We start from the raw sequence: 23,597 nt of genomic DNA, 5'->3' as shown, positions 1-23,597 counted from the left end.
CATTTCCTGGGGGATGGGCACACCTATAATTTTGACTTAAAATTTACAAAAACAAACTATGTAACAAAAATATATGTACCACCATAATATAATGAAATAAACTTCAATGATAATGCTAAAAATAAACAAAAAAATAAAAATAATTTTTGTGCAGATGAGGTCTCACTATTGCCTAGGCTGGTCTTGAACTCCTGGGCTCAAGCTATCCTCCAGCCTTGCCTTCTCAAAGTGCTAGGATTACAGGTGTGAGCCACTGTACTGTGTGTAGTAATTTTTAATCTTTTTTTTTTCTAGTTAGTTCTCTCCAACTTTGTATTTCAATAAAATTTCATCTCATAAAATACTAATATAGCTTACATTGTCCTTTTAAAATTCACTCAACAGTAATGTAACAATTACACAGGTGTGAGCCAATTATTTTTAAATTGATTCAACAGTAATATAACAGTAAAATGTTATTGCAGATGATTTTTAAAATTTTTTTCTTTGTATAATTATTTGGTCAGTTTAAGTTCTGAACTAATCTTGGGATTGGGTTTCTTTTATTGCAGGGTGATGGTTTAGAAGACAATGAAAAGAATTTCTATGAATCGGATGATGAGCAGAAGGAAAAGGCTGATAAAAGGAAGGCATATGCTATGGATCCGGACCACAGACTCTTGATCCGAAACACAAAGCCTTTGCTTCAGAGCAGGAACGCAGCGGTATGTGAAAATCCTATGAGAAATAATAATTCACAGAGTTTTAAAAATAGTCATGAAAAGTTTGTAAATTGAGCAAATGACTCCATGCGTGCTAACAGAGCATGCATTTGTTACCAAACACGTGTAGTGGGCACTTGGAAATACAGCGTGGCATATAAGCTATAGACTCAGAGACCTAATTTCTGGAAAGTGATGCCAACGTTTATTTCAGCCTTCAGTGTTTCCAGCTATGCAAAATTAGATTTGATGAGAATACCCGGTGGGGTAGTTGTTGGCCTACAGGACTTCATTTGCCTTTATTGTGGTTTTGTTAATCAGCTTTTCCTAAGTTATAAGCCCAAGTTGCTTCTCAGTTAATTGGATTGTGTTAGCCTTTATGCAAGGACTGTGTACAAGCATATTTCTCAGTTACTCCATTTGGTTAAGAGTCCATAATGTTAGTGTTTATCTGACAGAAGTTCTAAGAGACTAAAGTATAAACAAAACTAATACTTTAGACATAGTTAAATTGATAGTGTTAGTAACTAAAAGTTATCTTCTTTGAGTCCTAAGGGTTTTTTTGGTCCAACATCTTTTTAAATAACCTCTTACATTTTAGAAGGATGCATTTACATAATAGAATATTAGAAAATATAGACTAGCAAGACTAAAAAAATTAAAATGCCACATTCTTATCACTCAGAAATCAGTTATGTTAAAGTGTTTTCTTCTAGATCTTTTTTGTCTGCATAAATATAGATATATTCATGTGTGTACCACATATGTACGTGTATATGTTTTTAACCAAGAAAAAAAATCTTACTGTGTGCAGTAATTTTTAACCTGGTTTGTCTTTTTCTAGTCAATTCTCTCTACCTTTCTATTTCAATAAAATTTCATCTCACAAAATACCAATATATCTTACATTGTCCTTTTTCAGTGGTTTATCCAAACCATTGTTTCATGGACCGCGTCTGATTGTTACAGAGCCTCTCAGATCTTGCAGAATGTCCCTCTGGATTTGTCTGGTTGCTTCTTTTATAGTGACATTTAATTTATTCTTTTATAACCTGTTTCCCATTAACTGTAAGTTAGTTACATCTAAAAGCTTGATGGATTTAAGTTAAACATTTTCTTAGAATGTTTTTAATTAAGAAAATTTTCTTAATGAATTGTTTTCTTACACTCATGAAAACTTTGAATATAAGGAACTTTACTGGAATTACTGTCAGTTTTCTGATTCTTGAGAATTCAGGGTCTACAACTTTGTGTATCTTAATAATCAGCAGTTTTTATCTTACCCTAATAATTGTTTCGAAATCATTATTCAGTAACTATGCCCAGTCATAACAAAAATATTCTTTCACCAATGTTGTAAAATATGGTTCTATTTTTGTGTGGCCTACCTTAGCCGGATGCTACTTAGGTAGCTGTAATTTGCCTTCTAAAGTAGAGCTTTCTGCATGTATCACAGTTAATTTAACTTTGTCTTAGAAGTTGATTTTAAAGTTCAAATACTTACTGATCAAAATGTTCTCAAATGATGAAACAAATCGAGGTAGTTTACTTTTTTGTGTGAGTATATTTTGGTACCCTGTTTCTGATTCTGCAAAATATAAGTAACATCAGACTTGTGAAGAATTATGAATAACTTTTTTTTTTTTTTTTTTGAGACAGAGCCTCAAGCTATCCCCCTGGGTAGAGTGCCATGGCATCACAGCTCACAGCAACCTCCAACTCCTGGGCTCAAGCGAGTCTCCTGCCCCAGCCTCCCAAGTAGCTGGGACCACAGGTGCCCGCCACAATGCCTGGCTATTTTGTGGTTGCCGTCATTGTTGTTTGGCGGGTCCGAGCTGGATTCGAACCTGCCACCTTAGGTGTATGTGGCTGGCGCCTTAGCCACTTGAGCCATAGGCACCGAGCCAATAACATTTTACTTAACTTTATACTCAGATTTATGGGGAAACTTTGAGAATTTGTTTCAGAAAACAGATTGTGAACATACATGATGTAACTGTAGAATGCCTCTGAGGCTGTATATTTTTCATCTTTTTGGAATTTGGAGTTTTGGGAGCTTTCCTCTTAGCTTTTACAAATTAGCCTGTTCATTTCAAACTTTTGAGTTTAGAAGAAACTTTCAATGGTTGGATTTGTAAATATTGAGGATGAAGAAGATCATTTAGTCCTTTTAGATGTGGGAATGCCCTAATGTATTAGGGCAAATGACCTACCAGGTAGAAGCTAGAATTTGAAAAACATTGACATTCATTGAAAGTACGGTTATATTCTTGCCAATAAGATTGGACTTATTATTTGTGATGAATAGCATTTGACTTATTATGTGTAAAATACATTAAAATTAATCTTCAATTTTCTTTTCTGTCATGTACTAATATTTACTAGCCCTCTCTGTGTTATAATATTTTTACAAAGAATTGTCACCTTGTATTAGGTCAATCATTAATTGGAATTTTTTTATTTTTATAAGATCTTAAATCAGGGGAATTTATTCTACATATAATTAAAGTATATATTATATATCATATGGGAAGAAAAGAGATAGTCTTTGCACTCCTAAAATTCTTAAACAATGTCTAAAAGCATAAATTAGTCTTGTAGAGAAGTACAACAAATGCCAAACAACAGTAAATTTAGGACCCTGTAATTTGTAATTTTTGACATATATTTTTTTTAGTTTCAGAAGAAATTCTTTCTACCTCAGGCACTTTCATGCTACACTATATACGTAGAACTTCTCAAACAGAAATAAAGTAGTATTAGTATGTCTTTTGAGCCAAAGACAAGATTATATAAGTTCTGCAGCTGTGTCTCTGCAGTCCTCACTCTGAATTTAAGTGTAAAGCCGCTGAGGGAAAACACAGTACTCTTACATTGTGAGACAAAGAAATTCTAATCATCCTTATAATGGCTTTGAACTAAAGATTATTTTTAAGGTCTGCATTTTGAAAAATAAGGTTATTTCAAGTGCTGCTGCTTTAGATACAATGTTTTAATGGAGTTCCTTTAATTATAACTTCAGTGTGCTGATTTTTCTTCCTATCGGCCTGCTTGCCCCTGCTATCCTGGAGCGTCTAGCTTCATTTTGAAAGGCATGCTCAAAATCTTCAAAGCTTCCCTGTCTCAGAGCAGCAGCAGAGCCAGGAGCCTGGAACGTGGAACATTTTGTTGAGCTGTGTCACATACTGGCTGTCACATCTTGAGTAGTTCATTTAACATCCGTTTCCTTTTCTGAGGACGTATTAGTTTCTACAATCTGTGTGGATTAAAATAACAGAAATTTATCCTCACATTTCAGGAAATAATACGTTTACAACCAAGTTCTAAAGAGGGCTGGTTCCTCCGGAGGCCCTGAGGGAGAAGGCTTCTCTTTCCTAGCTCTGGGGGTTGCCAGTAATCCAAGGCATGTTTGCCTGGTAGGTAGATGGCTCGCTCTCATCTCTGCCTTTGTCTTCACATGGCCTTCTCCTCTGTGTCTCTTGGTGTCCTTTCTGTTTCTTATAAGGACACTCTTAGTGAAGGCAGGGCCTGTTCTAATCCAGTATGGTGTGATTTCAGTCCTTACCTTAATCATTTCTGCAGAGACTCAATGTCTAGATAAGACCACATTCTAAGGATAGACCAAAACTGGGGAGGGTGCCAGACAGGGAGAGGGGACAATTCTTCCAGTTCACGACAAAGAATAACATACTATATCTTATCTTCTCTCCTCTCCTCTCCTCTCCTCTCCCCTCCCCTCCCCTCCCCTCTCCATTTCATTTCATTTCATGTTAATGTGAGGGTACAGACAGCCAGGTCACAATATTTGAATTTGTTAGGTAGAGTCCCTCTTGTGGTTGTGTCCTGCCCCAGAAGGTGTGCCATACATCCTTCCTTGTGCCCATGAAGTGGGAGCACCTCAAACCCCTCCATCCTCCCCTTGCTTCTTCTCCCCAACTTGAATTGAAATGAATTTTTCTCCTATGTGGGCATGAATTAGATCTTCTACTGGATTCGTATTAGTATTGAATAGATTGGATGTTTGCTTTTTCATTCTTGTGATACTTTACTGAGAAGACTGTGTCTCCGCTCTATGTAGGTTAATACACAAGATGTAAGGTCACTGTCTTTTAATGGTTAAATAGTATTCCAGGTTATACATATACCACAGTTTGTTAATCCATTCCTGGGTTGATGGGCATTTAGGTTGTTTCCACATGTTGGCGATTGTAAATTGAGCTTTGATAAACAGTCTAGAGTAAATGTCCTTATGATAAAATGATTTTTTTCTTCTGGCTAGATGCCTACTAGTGGGATGGGGGTGTCAAATGGGAGATCTAATTTGAGTTCTTTGAGGATTCTCCATACTTATTTCCGAAGAGGCTATATTAGTTTGCAGTTCTACCAACAGTATAAAAGAGTTCTCCCCTCTCCACATCCATGCCACCATCTACAGTTTTGGGACTTTGTGATGTGGGCCATTCACACTGGGGTTAGGTGATACCTCAGGGTGGTTTTGATTTGCATTTCTCTGATGATTAGGGACAGTGAGCATTTTTTCATATGCTTGTTAGCCATTCGTCTGTCTGGCCCAGTGATAGATGGGATTATTTGTTCCTTTTTTGTTTATTAATTTGAGTTCTCTATAGATCCTAGTTCTCAAACCTTTGTCAGATTCATAACATGCAAATATTTTTTCCCATTCTGGAAGTTTTCTATTTGCTTTGATTATTATGTCCTTAGCTATGCAGTTTAATTTAGTCCCATTTATTTATTTATTTTTGTTGCCATTGCCACAGAAATTTTCTTCATAAAATCTTTCCCTAGGCTGATACCTTTAAGAGTTTCCTCACACTTAAGGATTTTTATCATTTCATGCCTTAGATTTAAATCTTTATCCATCTTGAATCAATTTTTATAAGTGGTGAAAGGTACCTATCCAGTTTCAATCTTTTACATATGGTTATCCAGTTCTCCTAAGCACCATTAATTGAATAGGGATTCTTTCCCCCAGTGTATGCTTTTGTTTGGTTTATCAAAGATCAGATGGCTATAAGAGACTGGTTTCATCTCTTGGTTTTCTATTCAGTTCCAAATGTCTCTGTCTCCACTTTTGTGCCAATATCATGCTGTTTTGATCATCGTGGACTTGTATTACAGCCTAAAGTCTGGTAGGCTTTCTGGCTTTGTTTTTATCACTAAAAATTGCCTTGACTATATGGAGTTTTTTCTGGTTCTATGCAAAATGAAAAACTATTTTTTTCCAGTTCTTCAAAGTATGATGATGGTATTTTAACGGGGATTGCATTGAATCTGTAGATTGCTTCGGGACGTATAGACATTTTAACAATGCAGAAATTATTCCAAAACATTGAAAAGGAAGGAATCGTCCCCAACATGTTCTATGAAGCACACATCACCCTGATACCAAAACTTGCAAAAAACTCAACTGAAAAGGAGAACTATGTGTTTTGTTTTACTTCCCAGGACTTTTGTAGGAGTTAAAGGAAACAACATGTAGTGTATTTAGAAACTGTGAAGTGGCTCGGCGCCTATAGCTCAACCGGCTAAGGCGCCAGCCACGTACACCTAAGGTGGCGGGTTCAAATCCCCAGCCCGGACCCGCCAAAACAACAATGACGGCTGCAACCAAAAAATAGCCAGGCGCTGTGGCTTGCGCCTGTGGTCCCAGCTACTTGGGAGGTGGAGGCAGGAGACTTGCTTGAGCCCAGGAGTTGGAGGTTGCTGTGAGCTGTAATGCCATGGCACTCTACCCAGGGGGACAGCTTGAGGCTCTGTCAAAAAAAAAAAAAAAAAAAAAGAAAGAAACTGTGGAGTGCCCTAGTGTTCATAGTTATTTCCATGCTTTATCTTTTAGGTGGTTATGGCAGTTGCTCAGCTCTACTGGCACATAGCTCCAAAATCCGAAACTGGCGTCATTTCCAAATCACTGGTGCGTTTACTTCGCAGCAATAGGTAAGTCATGATTTCATATATCTTTTTCTTTTGTATTCCAGGCACTTAGTAAGTATCTCTGACTATATTTTATCAGGAAGAGTTCATACTTAAGGGGATCAATATAAAAGCCTTTATAAAATTTACCTCAAACTTAATGATAAATGCTGTTTTAAAAAAAAAATCTCTTAGCTCAAAGAGATTGAAACAATTTTGTGGCATAGCGTATACGCTGTCACCAGTAGCTTAGCATTAGTGTTTGATATTTCTAGCTATGACAATAATGATGTTATGTCTGCGTGTTTTAAGTAAATCTGGAATCGCTGAAAAACCATCCTGAAGGACTATCAGACTGACTTAATTACTGTAGTTTGCTCTATTTTAAAAAGAGAGCTGTGTTTTTAATAGCTAGTCATTTCCAAGGATTGGATATTCTTTTAGTTTTTTATAGATATTTACATGAAAAGAAGGAAGGAAACAAAAGAAGGGAAGGAAGGGAGGGAAAGAAGAAAGGGTCTGTGGTTCAGGTCAGCAATTCAGAACACTTATGTCAACAATTCGTAACACTTACATTGAGTTCCGGTGACATGTAACACGAGAAACAGGATTTCAAGGTCAGATATTTTTTGTGTATTTTGATTTGCTTTCTGTATTTGAGGACAAACTTTGTTTTGGTTATCTAGCTATTTAGCATGCCTTGGATGTTTTGTCTTAATGAATTTTGTTTTTTACATTGAGTGTTCACTTCCACTATCTGGGTTGGTGGGAAAAAAAGGTATATAATTATTTTTGCCCTTAATTAGAACTTAGCACACAACTTTAGCCCTTGACTAGCTTTGGCCATTCCTTAGTAACAGGCGAGATGCCCTTTCCTTCAGGTCCCCGTTCTCCCTGTCTTCACACCTAGCCATTCTTTTCTCTTTGTCAGGTCAGTGAGTTTTCTTTTCTGTGGCCATTTTTAAAGGATATCAGATCTGGAGTGGGTCTTTCGCATGAACTCTTATTCCAGATTCAGTTCATTTGTTAGCTATTTGAACATAAATATGTAAATAAGAATATCATGTAAGTACCTTTCAGATCTGGCCTTCAGTTTGAGCGGCATTGTGCGACAGAATGAGCCTTCCACTCAGAGTTTACATTAGCACTGTGGTTGTGTTTACTCGACCTTCCTTGTATGTGTTCAGAGGTGCTATAATACTAGCTTTGTATTTTAAGTACATTATTGTAAAGTTGGTTTTAATTCTTCCTTGTGACGAATCACTTCTGATTTATTAGTACTTTATAGGAAAAGTGCCTTAAAAAGAAGGCACAAATATATAATGTTTGCTAGAAACTTTTTAATATTATGTTTAAGAGTTTTATTCATTATGTAACTTATTGCTGATTCTTTTTCATTATTGAATCATTTACTCAAAGATGTTTCATTGGAAAATACACCCAGTGAAAGTTCTTTTTTAATTTCTAGGGAGGTGCAGTATATTGTCCTACAAAACATAGCAACTATGTCAATTCAAAGAAAGGTACGTACATTAAGAACACAAGAGAGGCAAATGAACACGTTAGCACCATAAATATATTTATATATGTATTTTTGTAATCTAGGGCATGTTTGAACCTTATCTGAAGAGTTTCTATGTTAGGTCAACTGATCCAACTATGATCAAGACACTAAAGGTATGTATGCTTTTATTTTCCAGATACTTAATCTATGTTTACTTTGAAGAGAGAGTGCTATAACTTTCTAGCATCGGCATAATAGAATCTTGCTTTTCTAAAAACCAGATACATTTAAGGATTTTTCTTTATACATTCTAACCTACATTCTTAGGTACTAGTTACTGTGCTACATTCGGATAACATGAAATCAAGATATGCTACCTACACTTTGGATAACTCACACGGAAGGAGACAGGCACGCAAATAGATAATTTTAGCATTGTGTATTTTAAGTGTTACAGAGAGCTTAACTGAGTGCTGTGAAAGAGAAGGGTGAGGCTACATCTCTGAGAGGTTTGGGGAAGATGATATTTGGAAGGATATGAAAAGAATGACATTGTTAATTTTTTTGTTGTTGGTTGACTGGGAGGTTGAAGGGTTGGGAGCAGATGAAAAGCAGAGTGTTGTTTTCAGAGAAAGATAACTATGATGTACAGTCTAGTTAGAAATGTAAGGCTATAATGATTTTTTTTTTTTTTTTTTTTTGAGACAGAGCCTCAAGCTGTCCCCCTGGGCAGAGTGCCGTGGCATTACAGCTCACAGCAACCTCCAACTCCTGGGCTCAAGCGAGTCTCCTGCCTCCGCCTCCCAAGTAGCTGGGACCACAGGCGCCCGCCACAACGCCTGGCTATTTTTTTTTTTGGTTGCAGCTGCCATTGTTGTTTGGCGGTCCGGGCTGGGGATTCGAACCCGCCACCTTAGGTGTACGTGGCTGGCGCCTTAGCCGGTTGAGCTATAGGCGCCGAGCCAAGGCTATAATGATTAAAATAGCATGATATTTAGGCAGAAAAGTAGGTCAAATAGAATAGAAAGCCTAGAAATACATCTGAAAGTTTACTGAGGAGACATTATAGAACAGTGGGAGGAAGACGGACTATTCAATAAATAGTAGAAACTGAGTTCAGTCATAAGAAAATATGAGGCAAATTGAAGGATATTTTATAAAAAAGCTGTTTTGTAATCATTAAAAATGTCAGAGCCATAAAAATTAAAAGAAAGACTGAGAAACCATTTCAGACTGAAGGGGCAAACTAAATATGATGTCTGATATTGAGCTGGATCCTGGTAAATATGTTATCAAGACAACTAATGAAACTTGAACGCAGAGTGACAATTACACAGAAGTAAAGCATGAGTTGATTTCTTGATTTTTTTTTTGGTTGGATTGTGGTCTGAAGGACATGTTCTTGTTTATAGAAAATATACCCAGAAGGGTTTGGGGTGATGTGGCCTCATACTGGCAACTGTCGTCCCAGATAGTTCAGAAGAAGAAAAACAATTCTATTTGTAACTTTTTTGTTATGTTTCAGATGTTTTAAAAAAAATTGTTCAAAAAGTTAAGTCATAATCTGGGAAAAAATATTCCCAGTACATGTATCTGAATAAATGGCTTATGCCCAGAATATAGCAACGTGTGTCTTTTAACTGGAGCGTTTAGATCACTTACTGTAATGTCATTGTTGGGATGATGGTTTTTGTGTGCCTGCATCTTATTTTAAGTCTGTCTCATCTGTTCTCTTTCTTTTATTTATTTGTCCCGCTTTTCTTCAGATTAAATATTTTTTATGGCTAAAAATAATTTTTTTGCAAGCCCATTAGAGATGGACTTGTAATTATACATTTTATCTATCTACAAATTCAGAAGAGGGACTTAAAATGTCAAAGTAAAGTAAAACTTCTGTAAGTTGACCCCCAGGGACTGTTACAACCTAGGGAACATACAGATACGGTTCATGCATATTCATACGTTGTTCATACGAACATACAGACGAGGAACTAAGCCTGCCGTACTGTTACACACACGTGGTGCGTGTCTGGTCTGTGAAAATCAGGCCAACTTAAGGAGGGTGGTCAATGTAAGGAAGTGGTCACCTACGGAGGCTCCACTGTATTTGGGATGGTGGGTTGGGAGAACAAATCAAGAGAATTAGTGTCTGGAACATGCAGGGCAAATTGTTTTCTAACTTTATTATTTTATCTTACTTTTTGAGACAGTCTCACTTTGTCACCGTAGTAGAGTGCTGTGGGTCACAACTCATAGCAACCTCCAGCTCTTGGGCTTAGGTGATTCTCTTGCCTCAGCCTCCCAAGTAGCTGGGACCACAGGTGGCCACCACAATGCCCGGCTATTTTATTTTTTGTCGTAGTTTGGCTGGGGCTGGGTTTGAACCCGCCACCGTTGGTATATGGGGCTGGCACCCTACTCACTGAGCCACAGGTGCCACCCGTTTTCTAATTTTATTGATAAAAGACAAAAGTTAAACTAGCTTAAATTGTTGAGGTTAAAGTTGGGACAAAGAATAAGGTGGTAGGAGTTTCTTTTTTCTAACTACTTTTTATGAACTAGTAATTTTAGTCTCTGTATAGGCATAAGAAGACAAAGTTCACCTTGAAAAATGGTATAATACCTCACCATGTTGGTGACAGTGTGATTTTTTTAAAAATAGAAGTTAACTTAATTAAATGATTAGCCTTTATGAAATTATTTTTTTCCTTCTGTTTTAAAATCTTCACCTTCTCTTCTTTTCTACCATAGCTGGAGATTTTGACAAACCTGGCAAATGAAGCGAACATATCGACTCTCCTTCGAGAATTTCAGGTTTGTGTATAATACTGATTATAAAATCACCTCTGAAACATATGTTCAGTTCTTAAGTTAAATTTGTATCTTTCTCCGTCAAGAGGTAGGTAGTTATGTAAATATTAGTAAAACAGTGATTTGGGACAAGAATGACAACCAAGAAATTGATAAATTTTCAAGAGTAAACATTAACTATAAATTTATAACTTCAAGGAAGTGGAATAATATTCCCTTTCAAGTGTTGATAAAATTGGAAAGACTTTGGTTTATAACTCTGTCTTTGCAATTTTATTTCTGGAAAGGTTTTCATCTTCTTGTGTTGCCATCGTCAGTAGTCTTTTCTCTACTCAACACTCGGGAGAAGGGCTTCTTCATTTCTTACCTGCTTGTCCCTGTTTGTTTGACCTGTCACTATTTTAGACATTTCCCTCTTAGCCTCATGTACATTCCAAAAACATTTGGTTTATAAAAATGCGCCACCATGACTATTTAAATTGTTGTTTTCATTTTTATTTATTTTGTTGTATTTTTAAACATTATGTGCTGATGGATAAGATGCTACATTAGCTGTATTCCCAAGAAAAATACTGTTCAAAAATTACTTAACGGACATTATGCCTTTTCTGATGAAGGGTCATCTCTGACCCCTTATAGGGGAGCACAGCAATAAAAACGTTACGTCAGTGCCGTGAGCTTTACGTTCCATCAACGGTTTTCTTAACAAAAATTTTCCACATGCTGCACACTTATCACAGAGTTTTTATCAGTGCCTAATTTTTACAGATTTAATTTAATTAATAATTCTTCTATAAGCCCATATTAAACTTCCTTTCAGCGACATGGACTATATTTCTTTTTAGTTATACGATTTTAAAATTTCTTGAGGAGTAGCAGAATATTATAGCATGTCTGTGACTTATAGTTTTATAACTGGATTACTACTCTCTCATGCTATTTGTTTTTCTGAAAAAAATTGCTTTTAAAATGAAGATGCAGAGGCCCACTCATATTTATATGCCAGAAAATAGTTTCTTAAGTTCTTATTCAGTAATATTGTTAATTCTAGAGCATCACTCGAATTTGATTTTTACTTCATTCTTATATTTTATTGATTAATCTCTAAGTTTGGGCCTTCGGGTTTGCTCGTGTCCCTTTTCTCGTCCTCGATTGGATTCTCTTTGGTGTCTTCTCTCTGTCTGCTTTCCGCTTGTGGCAGTTCTGGGACTGTAGGAAGGGACTCGTAGGTAATCTTCAGGAATTGTCTGATTGTTACACAGTAGACCTGTTTCCACATATTTGTGACCGAGTTGCTTCATTTAAAAGCAGGATATTTAATAAAGTCCATTTCTTAAAGTCAATCTTTTAAACATATTCTTTCTCATGGATTCATTTTTATCACTGTCTAAATTTGTACTTTATATGTTACAGTCATAGTTAAACACAGTTTACTTTTAATGCTTTTTGAGTAAAATAGGAATTTTTCTAAAGATTCATAAATGTATATTTTTAAATTGAAGAAATTGGGCAGTCTGGGAACAGTTTTAAATACAATTGGGTTACTTTCCATCATGGAATTAGGAAAGTTTAATTTGTTTACTTCCTCACATGTAATCACCTTCTTGGTCCCATTCTTACTAAATTTGTATTTTTTTAAAAGATATTCTTAGATTTTTTTCATCCCCACTTGTCATTTAGCCACCATTTAAATGTATATGGTTTTTAGATAACCATAGTATTAATTCTAAATTGTGTACTTCTCATTTGAGGCTGGGAGTCTTTTTTAAAAAATTTCAATTGAAAACAGGATTTAAAATCCTCTGTATATATAATATTATAGAAAATATAAATGTTCATATTGAAAGTATATTAGTTTCTGCAAGCAGTGAAAGCTTACTTTTTAAATTAGGAAAATTCTAACTTAAATGAACTTCTCTAGGGCCATTATAAATTTTTTAAATATATTTTAACTTCCACTTGTTAGATCAGTGATTTTTTTTATTTTTAAGTTTGTGTAAACATACTGTTCAGAGAGTATTTTTAAAGTATGCTTTTACTGTTACTTTTATGATTACTAAAGTATCATACTATTTCAAATGTATGATATTTTATTTTGTTGTCAACTGAGTGTTTAGGGTCTTTATTGAAATGATGCTCAGTGTAGCCAATGATTGTAGTTTTGCAATCATTGATTGCAAATTGATACCATTGCATTGATACCATTTTGAATGTAAGATATTTGTGTATAGCATACTGGCCTTCTATTCCTTTTGTCCCAAGTTTTAGATTTAGTGTCTCTGAAAAAGTGACCCATTTTTTCATAGATTCACAGATGCTGCTGGTTAAATGAACTGAAACCTCCAAAGAGAGAGTTCTCATCATCTCTTTCAACCTTGCACTTAAACTAATTGCTGTCTTTGGGTGACTGCTCCCTACTATCTGTTTTGGAGTCTCAAGCCATTGTGGCCACAGGTGAATGAGCCAGGCTTGAAAATGTGCTTTTTCTATAGGCATATTCTTTAAGTACAAAAACAAAACTCAATTTTTCTGCATTGTCATTTGGGCCTCCTGTTGTGGTCACGAGAACATTATCTATTCTGGAATTCTTTTATATCGACAAAGCTTAATATAACAGGGTTTTGGGGTCTACTTTATAGTACTAATGTGTAAACTGATTGAAATAATGTTTTTTAGACCTATGTGAAAAGCCAAGATAAACAATTTGCAGCCGCTACTATTCAGACTATAGGGAGATGTGCAACCAACATCTCAGAAGTCACGGATACCTGCCTCAACGGCCTGGTCTGTCTGTTGTCCAACAGAGACGGTAAGTTCACAGTGTATTTTATTTTCAAGTGATCTATAATATAAAGATTTTTGGTATCTATAAATTGTAACCTTTTTTAACTTTGCATTTTAGTTTTTCATGTATGTCATTAAGTAGCATTTTATTCTTGAAATATACATAAATATGTACATTCTGTGTTTTTTTAAGTGAGTTAGATAATTAATTAACATTGTCTTGCCTTAGCAGAACTAAACAAGTTTGTTTTACTTCTTGACAATTTAATAACCTTTAAAGGTTCTGTTTTACTGCTTTTTAGTGGCACGTAAGTCATGCATAATGCTGGTTCACCTGCAGAGGGTGCTAAAAGCAGGCAAATGACTTTGTAACATGGAGCAGTGGCTAGATTAAAACAAAATGCTAACTGTGCACCTTCAATGTTTTTTTCCCTCCCAGAAATCCACCTCATAATTTTATGTTAAAGATTGACTAGATTTAAAAACCATTAATTTAATACAGTTTCATGCAGAACAGCATCTAAGTGTTCTGTGAAGTTGGATTGGTAATATCCAATAAAATGTATACCCTAGATTTTATAAGGTTCTGCTATAAAATGTCAGCTATTTCTATGGGTATAGCTTTAGAATTAATGGGGTCACTTAGAGAAAGAAAAAAATTCAATTTTTACCTTTAAAATCATTTACTTAGAAGACTTGTTATAAATGTATATTTACTTAAAATGAAATTCTTTTTAAAAAAGCATTATTTTCTGTGTAAAAATCATTAAAATTTTAGCAGAATTCTAAATATGCTGACATCATCTCTTAATACAGGCATATATGACATAGCAGCCATGAGGTAAAAACATAGCAAAATCGATCATTTTTAATATTTTATTTGAAAAATAACTTTTTATGACAAAAATCTTATTATACCTAATTATCTTTTCTCACTTGTAGATCTCTTTAGAAAACTGTAACATTGTTGGCTAGGCGCCTGTGGCTCAAGCGGCTAAGGCGCCAGCCACATACACCTAAGGTGGCGGGTTCGAATCCAGCCCGGGCCCGCCAAACAACAATGATGGCTGCAACCAAAAAATAGCCGGGCGTCATGGCGGGCGCCTGTAGTCCCAGCTACTTGGGAGGCTGAGGCAGGAGACTCGCTTGAGCCCAGGAGTTGGAGGTTGCTGTGAGCGTGATGCCATGGCACTCTACCCAGGGGGATAGCTTGAGGCTCCGTCTCAAAAAAAAAAAAGAAAAAAAAAAAAGAAAACTGTAACATTGTTGAAAGTATTGCTGATGAAAAAAATTGAAAGAAAATTTGTTCCTAAATAACATTGATTTTTATTGCAAACATAAAATGTTAATACATTTGTACCTGTAAGCTCAAGATATTATGACAGAACATTTTTGTATGTGTAATATTAGTATTAAAATTCCAAATTAATGCCAACAAAAATTATCAAGGACATAGTTTAAAAAACCTTTTTGTCCATGCAAAATAGGGGAGATAAGATGTGAAATGTCATCCATTTTATCTATTCCTACTTTTAACAATGACTAATCCTTTTTATCTCTGTTATTATGTCACACTTTAAAATGTGACTTTAAAACTATGTGTTTTTGTTTTCCTGTATCTCTAATGATGACTTTGTTTTGACCAAATAAAATCTACTTTTGGGGAAAATAATTCCAGAACATTAAAGATTATGAACCAAGGTTTACCAGAGTAATTAGTCTTCTATAACTTAGTTGCATACAAAAAAAACTTGGGTAGAACACTGATTAATTCTTTTAGATAAAAAAAATACAGTAGTACTTCTGTATTGACCACCCAAGGGACTGCGACAAACTGGTCAACATATGGAGGTGGTCCACATAGGGAACTAGGCTACTGTACTAATGTACACATATGGTGCATGTCTGATTTATGAAAATCAGGTCAACTTAAGGTGGTTAATGTAGGGAGGTGGCCAACTATCGAGGTTCTATGGTATCAAGTTTTCTCAATTTTAATTTTTGACTCTTTTTTCTAATGTGAAATTTTTAAGCTGTGGATTTTAAAGCTTCAGCGTAATTTTTGTTTATTTGTTTGTTTGTTTGAGACAGAGTCTCACTATGTCACCGTTGGTAGAGTGCCATGGCGTCACAGCTCACTACAACCTCCAACTCTTGGGCTTAAGTGATTCTCTTGCCTCAGCTTCCCAAGTAGCTGGGACTATAGACACCTGCTACCACACCTGGTTATTCACCTTTATTGTTATGAAGTCTATTGTTGACTTGTCAAAAAATATTTTTATTCACTTTGATTTAAAAGATACTCTGTCCCTGGTAGCATTTTTAAGGGAAGAATAGATTGTTTCATAAGTAGATAGGGGAAGAATTAATATAACATATAATCACTCTCAAAAAGTAGGAGGATTTACTAATTTATAATCTGATATTTTAATATTTCGGTTTTTGGTTTTGGTCAGTCAAAACTCCTTATAGCTGTGGATTTTTTTCCTTGCAATTTGAATATTAACAAATGTAAATTATGTTGTCCAGGTTCTGATTGTATAATCATCATTAGCCTATAACACCTGATCGATTTACTTTTTGTCATGTATGCTGTATATATTTTTTTGTAGTGTGAAAATCTGACTGAAAAACAGTAAGAAATAAAACAAATAAGGAGATTGTATTAAAATCAGTAACATAAAAGAACATTTTATAGTATTCTTAACTTTAACAATAGAGCCCCTCCCCCTCTTATAAAAGATCTACTTTCAGGGATGAATATTATGAAGGAAGCCTAAGTTACCTTAAAATCTGCAACATCTTTTGTGAGTTTTAAGAATCTGTGATTCTGGGCGGCGCCTGTGGCTCAAAGGAGTAGGGCACCAGCCCCATATGCCGGAGGTGGTGGGTTCAAACCCAGCCCCGGCCAAAAACAGCAAAAAAAAAAAAAAAAGAATCTGTGATTCTTTAATTTTGTAGTGAAATTAATACCTCATCATCTCTTTAGATAATGTATCCTTAAATTTCAGGGACAGCATTTAGACTCTCATGTTTCATATGTATGTTTAGTTTTGTGTGTATGTTGTTGAGGACTTTTCTAAGCAGACTTGAAGCTTGCCCTAAAACAGTTCATTATTACTCTCTAAGGTTAATTTGATAAACAAATTTCTTACGGATATTTAGTAGGAGAAATCTGCATTTTAGTTGATTTAGGATAATTTAATTGCCTAAGGCAATTTATTTCAGGTAACTTATTAGCAAAATTTGCTGACCTGAATGACCTTATTGCCATCTATGGTAAACTTAAAATGGATTCAGGATGGAACTCCTTTTCTTTCTGTTTTGTTTTGTTTCTTTTTTTTAATAATTCAGTAAACATTTATGGAGAACTTAAATTAGTTGAAATATTTAATAAATGATGGATACCTTAATGGAATGTTCATTTAGCTTACAAAAGATACTTGCCTTGATGGAGCTCATAGTCTTGTGGAAGGAGATAGTAATATAAAGCAGGTATCCAGTAGTCTTCCCATAAACTGACCCCTTCCTCTGTTGCCAGCTATGTGCTTACATGTAGAGCTGGACTATCTGTGAGGCTTAATGCTATGTTGAGTAAACTACCTAATCTGTCTGAATCCTTGTTTGTAAAATGCGTATGATAGTGGCCTATACTTCTTAGAGTTAGGTCCATTATGTTGAGTTGAAGACAGGAGAAAGCTAGGAAAGGTCCAGCACATTGGCATCACTTTGTGCTTCTGGTGGAAAGACCCCATGGTGCAGAGGGCTTTGGAAACCAGAAGGTAGAATAAAGGAAGAGCAGAGTGGAATTCCTTGAAGGGAATGAGAAGGAACAATGGCCCCTCAAAGGTGCCTCAGTCTTGGACATTACATGTCAAAAGGGCCTTTGCAAACATGGCAAAGTTAAGGTTTTAGGCTGGGTGAGGTGGCTCACACCTGTAATCTTAGCAGTATGGGGGGCTGAGGCGGGAGGATCTTCTGAGCTCAGGAATTTGAGACCAGCCTGAACAAGAGCAAGACCCCTTTTCTACTAAAAATAGAAAAACTAGCTGGGCATTGTGGTGGGCACCTGGAGTCCTAACTCCTCAGGAGGCTAAGGCAAGAGGATTGCTTGAGCCCAAGAGTTGGAGGCTGCTGTGAGCTACCATGACTCTCCAGCACTCTACCCAGGGCAACAGAGTGAGACTTTGTCTCCAAAAAAAAGAAAGAAAGAAAAGCAAAAGTCGAGGTTTTAGAGATGAGGAGATTATTCAGATGGGCACTGTGTTATCAAAAGTGCCTTTATAAGGGAAAAGGGAGGCAGGAAAGTAGAGGATGTCAGAAGATGTCAGAGTGATGTGATATTGGGAAGGACCTTGAACCAAGGAGGGTGAGTGGCCTTGAGAAGTTGGAAAAGTCAAGGGACGGATTTTCCTCCCCCAAACAGGAAACACAGCCCTGTTGACATCTTGATTTCAGCCTTGTAAGAACTGCTACACTTCTGACTTCACAACTGTAAGATGATCACTTTGTGTTGCTTTAAGCCACTACATTTGTAGTAATCTGTGACAGCAACGAGAAGAAACTAATACAGCTCCAAAGGATAAACGATCCCAAATACGAGTTTCCACTATAACCAGTCCTGCTTCTGTATTATGGACAATTGAAATTTGTGACATTTTTTTCTTAGGCTAGGTTTGCAATAATATATATTTAAAATATTGATTTTTATACTATGGATTCTTTAAAACTACATTTAACCATAGTTTGCTTTGCTAGTAATTATACATTTTTTTTTTAGTAGAGTATAAGCTTGCTGAGGGTAGAGTCTCATTCTGATTTACTTTTGTTTTCCTCATAGCACCAAGAAGTAGTCTTTTTAGAAGTAATACCTGCCCATGATAATATAGAACATTATTATAGGTAGGATGGTACATCCTGGTTCTGAGGTGGAGTTCTGGACAGAGTCATAATTACCAGTGCATTTCTCTTTCTTTATCTTTAAAATGATAATAAGAGGGCGTCTACCTTTTGTTATTATAAGAAGAAAATGAAATATGACATCATTTTGTAACCTAAAGCACATAGTTTATATATGTGCATCTAACACTATATCACTTAAGGAAATAGTTTTTTAGTTTGCCATTTTCTATAAAATGAGGAAAATGTTGTTTAGACTGTAGATATTTGATTGCCACTGTATAATTGGTAGACATCCAAAAAGCAGTGTTTGAGAGCTCTGGTTAAGTGCCAAAGACTTGGAATGCTTTGGTGAGCAGTGTAATCTAACTCTGTTGCTTTCCTGATTTAAGGAAGCAGAGATTGGAAATGGATAACAGAAGCTAGGAGACAGCAACAGAGGGTAGAGGGTAAAGTTAACTCTTCTACAGATGTCGACCCCCAAACTTTGGAAGCATGCTGATGGCTATACCTTTTACCTAGTCTTTTAAGACATGTAGAATGTTTTGCTAATTGAAGCTTACATTTTATCAGGCATATTGCATTTGAATTGGATTATACATACCTAATATGAATAATCTGTCTTTTTTCAGAAATAGTTGTTGCTGAAAGTGTGGTGGTTATAAAGAAATTACTTCAAATGCAACCTGCACAACATGGTGAAATTATTAAACACATGGCCAAACTCTTGGACAGTATCACTGTGAGTACCACTTAAGAGGTGTTTGCTGAATTCTTTTGAATTCTGCTGAGTATGTGGTAGTGGTTACCACTTGCTCTGTAAGGGCAGTGGTAGGAGAACTGGGCTGAATTTAAATTGTAGTTCTAAGATTTGGGGCTATTGTAGGAGGGAATTACCAAGCTGAAAAGGGGAAAGAATAGAATGAGACTTGCTGTGTTAGATTGGAATTGGGGATGGTAGTAGGAGTGTCAAATGGGTTTAGATACAGATTGCTGGGTGTTGTGTGGATGCATATGCACATTATTGTGTCACCTGTGAATGTGTAAAGGGTATACACACTTCTATTTCCCACTGCTGTCCTTTGAGAGGACCTGAAAACAATAATACCCCAGTACCAGTGAGCACAACCGGCACCCAAATCTCTCTCTTTTTAATTGAGATATAATTTTATGCCATAAAATTTACTCTTTGAAGTATATAATTCAGTGATTTTTCGATATCCTCATAAGCTTGTGCAGCCATCACCACTGTGTAATTACAGAACACTTTCATCACCCCTAAAAAAATTCTGTATGTGAAACTCCTTTTGCTCTGTTACCTGGCATGATAATCTGCTTTCTGTCTCTAAATGTGCCTGCTCTGGACAGCCGTATGTGGCCTCTCGTTTCCAGCTTCTTTCACTTAGCATGTTTTCAAGGCTTGTGCATGTTGAATATAGTACTCCATTCCTTTTTATGGTAGACCCTGGTTTTTAAATACCATTCCTCCTTTAAAGGAACCAGGAATTCTTAGAGAAATAGCGGATGTCCAAGCTAGGTTAAAGAAAGAACCAGATGAACTTGGAACACCTTATTGGAACTAACAAAAGCAAGAAAGTGCTCAAAGAGTGATAGAGAATGTCAAAAGGACACAAGAGCCATCTTGAAGGGGCAAAAAAAAAAAAAAAAAAAAGAGGGTAGTAAAAGGATTATAAGCTATGGCATAGGGTAAGAATCTCTACTTTTACATCAGAATGGATTAATAGGGGAGAAAGGGAAGCTCTTCCTTACAATACAGAAACAACTAGTAAATGTAGAAAGAATGATGGAATTAGAATATCACTAATTGTCAACTAGTGTAATGATAATTGATTCAGGCAAGAATTAGCAGATTCCAAAAACTAGTTGGTGAAAATTTAAGGAGTAGCGGAGTATTTGCACAGTCTTAAGGTATATCCTCATAAAGTACTTGGTAATTCTGAAGGTTAAAATGGGGACTTAGAGTGGAGAAACTTGGCAGAGCCGTTCTGAGCCAAATGGACGTTGCTGTCTGTGGGCTCCTGTGCCTTCTGATGCGACACACCGAGCAGAACTGAGCGTCAGGGTTATGACGTTCCTGCTGAAAGTGAACAACTTGAATCTTATCACTAGGCAGCAGGAGATAACCCCAAGTTGAAGGTATTCTACAAAATAACTGGGCAGTATTCTTTTTATACATGTCATTCTCATAATGTAAAGAAAAACGCAGGCAACAATATACCTGACATAATTTGATGTTTTCATTTTCTATAAAGGATGCTATAGGAACCATTGTTAAAATCTCAATAGAATCTGTAGATTAGCTAATATTATTGGTTCAGTATGTAGTTTCCTGATTTCAAATTTTTTTTTTTCTGTGATTGGGTAAGAGCGTTCCTTTTTTATAGGAAGTTTACACTGAAGTATGTTGGGGAGTAAGGGCATGTCTACAACTTTTACTGATTAAGAAAACGAAATATGTGTATATAGCTAGAGAGCAATAGCTAACACAAATGCAGTGAAACCTTAACATTTGGGGAATCTGGGTGAAAGATATCCAGAAAGTATTTTTACTCTTCTTGTAACGTTTGTGTAAATCTGAAATTAATGTAAAAAAAATTAACAAGTATTCGTCCCAACTCTACCACTTACCACGCTGTGTCCTCTTGATAATAATCTCTATATTTTCCCTTTCTCATCTATAAAACGATGATAGTAATTGGCCCCACATTACATTATTGGCGCCTTAGTACATGGACGGCTCTACAGTGGCCCACAGGGGGTGCGTGAGTGTTCATTGCTGTCTTACTTCATGCTCTTCTTGTCTTCAAAGCTAAAGTTTTTGAAAGAATTATCTCAAAAGAATTCTATTGCCTTCCTCAACCCATCCTGGTCTGATTTTGACTCCCCAGCACTTCATTAATTATGCCTGTTCCAAGGTTGCCGTCTTCTTGATGAATCCAGTACATGCCTTTCTGTTTGCGCCTTTTGTGATCTTCTGTTAACCTTTGATTTCACTAGCCATTTCTTCCCTTTTGAAAAGTTCTCATGACTTCTGTGATGCCATAATCTCCTGGTTTTTCTTCAAACTCTTCAACCTTTTTTTCTCCATTTTGTTTGCCTTTTGCCACACCTGTCCCTTGAGTGTTAGTTAACATTTTACCAACTAATATTTTCTTTTTTTGAGACAGAGCCTCAAGCTATTGCCCTGAGTAGAGTGCTGTGACAGTACTGTGACTACTTTTACTTACAGTAAGCTCCAACTCCTGGGTTTAAGCGATTCTCCTGCCTCAGCCTCCCAAGTGCTGGGACTACAGACGCCCACCACAACGCCCAGCTATTTTTTGGTTGTAGTCGTCATTGTTGTTTGGTAAACCCAGGCTGGATTCAAACCCACCAGCTCTGGTGTATGTGGCTGGCACCCTAGCTGCTTGAGCTACAGACACTGAGCCATTGCCAACTAATATTCTATAAAAAATATGATTATAGTTTAGGGGGGGTCTACTATTTTTCTTGAATAAGGGGTAATCTATACTCTGAGTCTTTTTTTTTGAGACAGCCTCAAGCTGTCGCCCTGGGTAGAGTGCTGTGGCATCACAGCTCACAGCAACTTCCAACTCCTGGGCTCAAGCAATTCTCTTGCCTCAGCCTCCCAAGCAGTTGGGACTACAGGTGCCCGCCACAGTGCTAGCTATTTTTTGGTTGTAGTCGTCATTGTGTTTGGCAGGCCCAGGCTGGATTTGAACCTGCCAGCTCTGGTGTATGTGGCTGGTACCCTACCTGCTTGAGCTACAGGTGCTAAGCCATACTCTTGAGTCTTCAGAGGGAACATATTTATATAATCAGAGGTAATAGATCACAAGTTTTAGAGCCCACCAGTAAAGACTAATTTTAAATATCTCTGGTGGTAAAATTTTCTTTCCCTTAGGGTGTTATTAAGTCTTTCAGGGAAGTTACACATTTGTCTTAAAGCTAGACTCCCAGAAGCCACTCAGCATTTTGGCTTCCATCGTATCTCTTACCGGACAGTTACTTTGTCTTCCTGTCTACTTTTTTCTTTTTTCTTTTTTCTTTTCAAGAGAGTCTCGCTCTGTCAGTGAGCTGGGCTGAAGTACAGTGACATCATCATAGCTCACTATAACTTCAAACTCCTGGGCTCAAGTTATCTCCCTACTTCAACCTCTGCAGTAACTGGGAAGAATATGCAACCACACCTAATTTTTTTGTGCTTATTATAGAGACCGGTTCTCTCATGTTGTTCAGGATGGTCTTAAATTTCTAACCTCAGACGATTCTTCTTCTTTGGTCTCCTAAAGAGCTAGGATCAGAGGCATGAGCCCTGGTGCCCAGCTTCTATGTACTCTTACCAAACCCAGGACTTTTCATAAAGATTGTGTATGAGAATGTAGGGATTAAGAAAGTGATATGAAAGCCCCATGACTTGGATTCAAATTAAGTTTAATTTGTTTTTTTTTTTTGAGATAGAATCTCATTATCTTGCCCTCGGTAGAGTGCTGTGACATCACTCTTGGGCTTTAGTGATTCTCTTGCCTCAGCCTCCTAAGGAGCTGGGACTACAGGTGGCCTGCCACAATGCCTGGCTATTTTTGGTTTTTTTTGGTTGTAGTTGTCATTGTTGTTTAGCAGGCCCTGGCCGGGTTCAAACCCACCATCCCTGATGTATGTGGCTGGCGCCCTAACCACTGAGCTACAGGCACCACGCCCAGTTCAATGTTTTTGAAGAAGACATAGTTTATGATAAAGTTTACATTTTTAAGTGTTCTTGTTGCCTCTTTTATATTTATATTTTACTTACTTAACTCCTATAAAGCATACAATTCTAAGCATCTTAAAAATAATAATCATTAATTTTAATAATAAGCCTGCAGGGTAGGTTCTGTTAGTATTCCCATTTTACATCTGAGAAAACTGAGGCATAAAGAGGTTAAGTAATTTGTCCAATGTCATAT

At 36.5% G+C, this 23,597-nt stretch overlaps 1 protein-coding gene across 2 annotated transcripts in view; it reads left to right on the top strand.

The window, feature by feature from the left end:
* The window catches only part of AP3B1 (adaptor related protein complex 3 beta 1 subunit), a 256,948-nt gene that overhangs the window by 103,413 nt on the left and 129,938 nt on the right, over positions 1–23,597 (top strand). For both annotated transcript variants that reach the window (XM_023510871.1, XM_003785933.2), the window contains exons 8-14: positions 552–704; positions 6,559–6,656; positions 8,101–8,155; positions 8,238–8,309; positions 10,888–10,950; positions 13,624–13,756; positions 19,263–19,372. In XM_023510871.1, coding sequence (XP_023366639.1) covers positions 552–704; positions 6,559–6,656; positions 8,101–8,155; positions 8,238–8,309; positions 10,888–10,950; positions 13,624–13,756; positions 19,263–19,372 — 684 coding nt within the window. The remainder of the gene's footprint in view (positions 1–551; positions 705–6,558; positions 6,657–8,100; positions 8,156–8,237; positions 8,310–10,887; positions 10,951–13,623; positions 13,757–19,262; positions 19,373–23,597) is intronic.

Source organism: Otolemur garnettii, unplaced genomic scaffold, assembly GCF_000181295.1.
Source record: "Otolemur garnettii isolate 467f Iridium unplaced genomic scaffold, OtoGar3 scaffold00017, whole genome shotgun sequence".
Taxonomy (NCBI): domain Eukaryota; kingdom Metazoa; phylum Chordata; class Mammalia; order Primates; family Galagidae; genus Otolemur; species Otolemur garnettii.
Note: the sequence above shows the minus strand (reverse complement) of the source record. Positions and strands in the feature narration are given on the sequence as shown.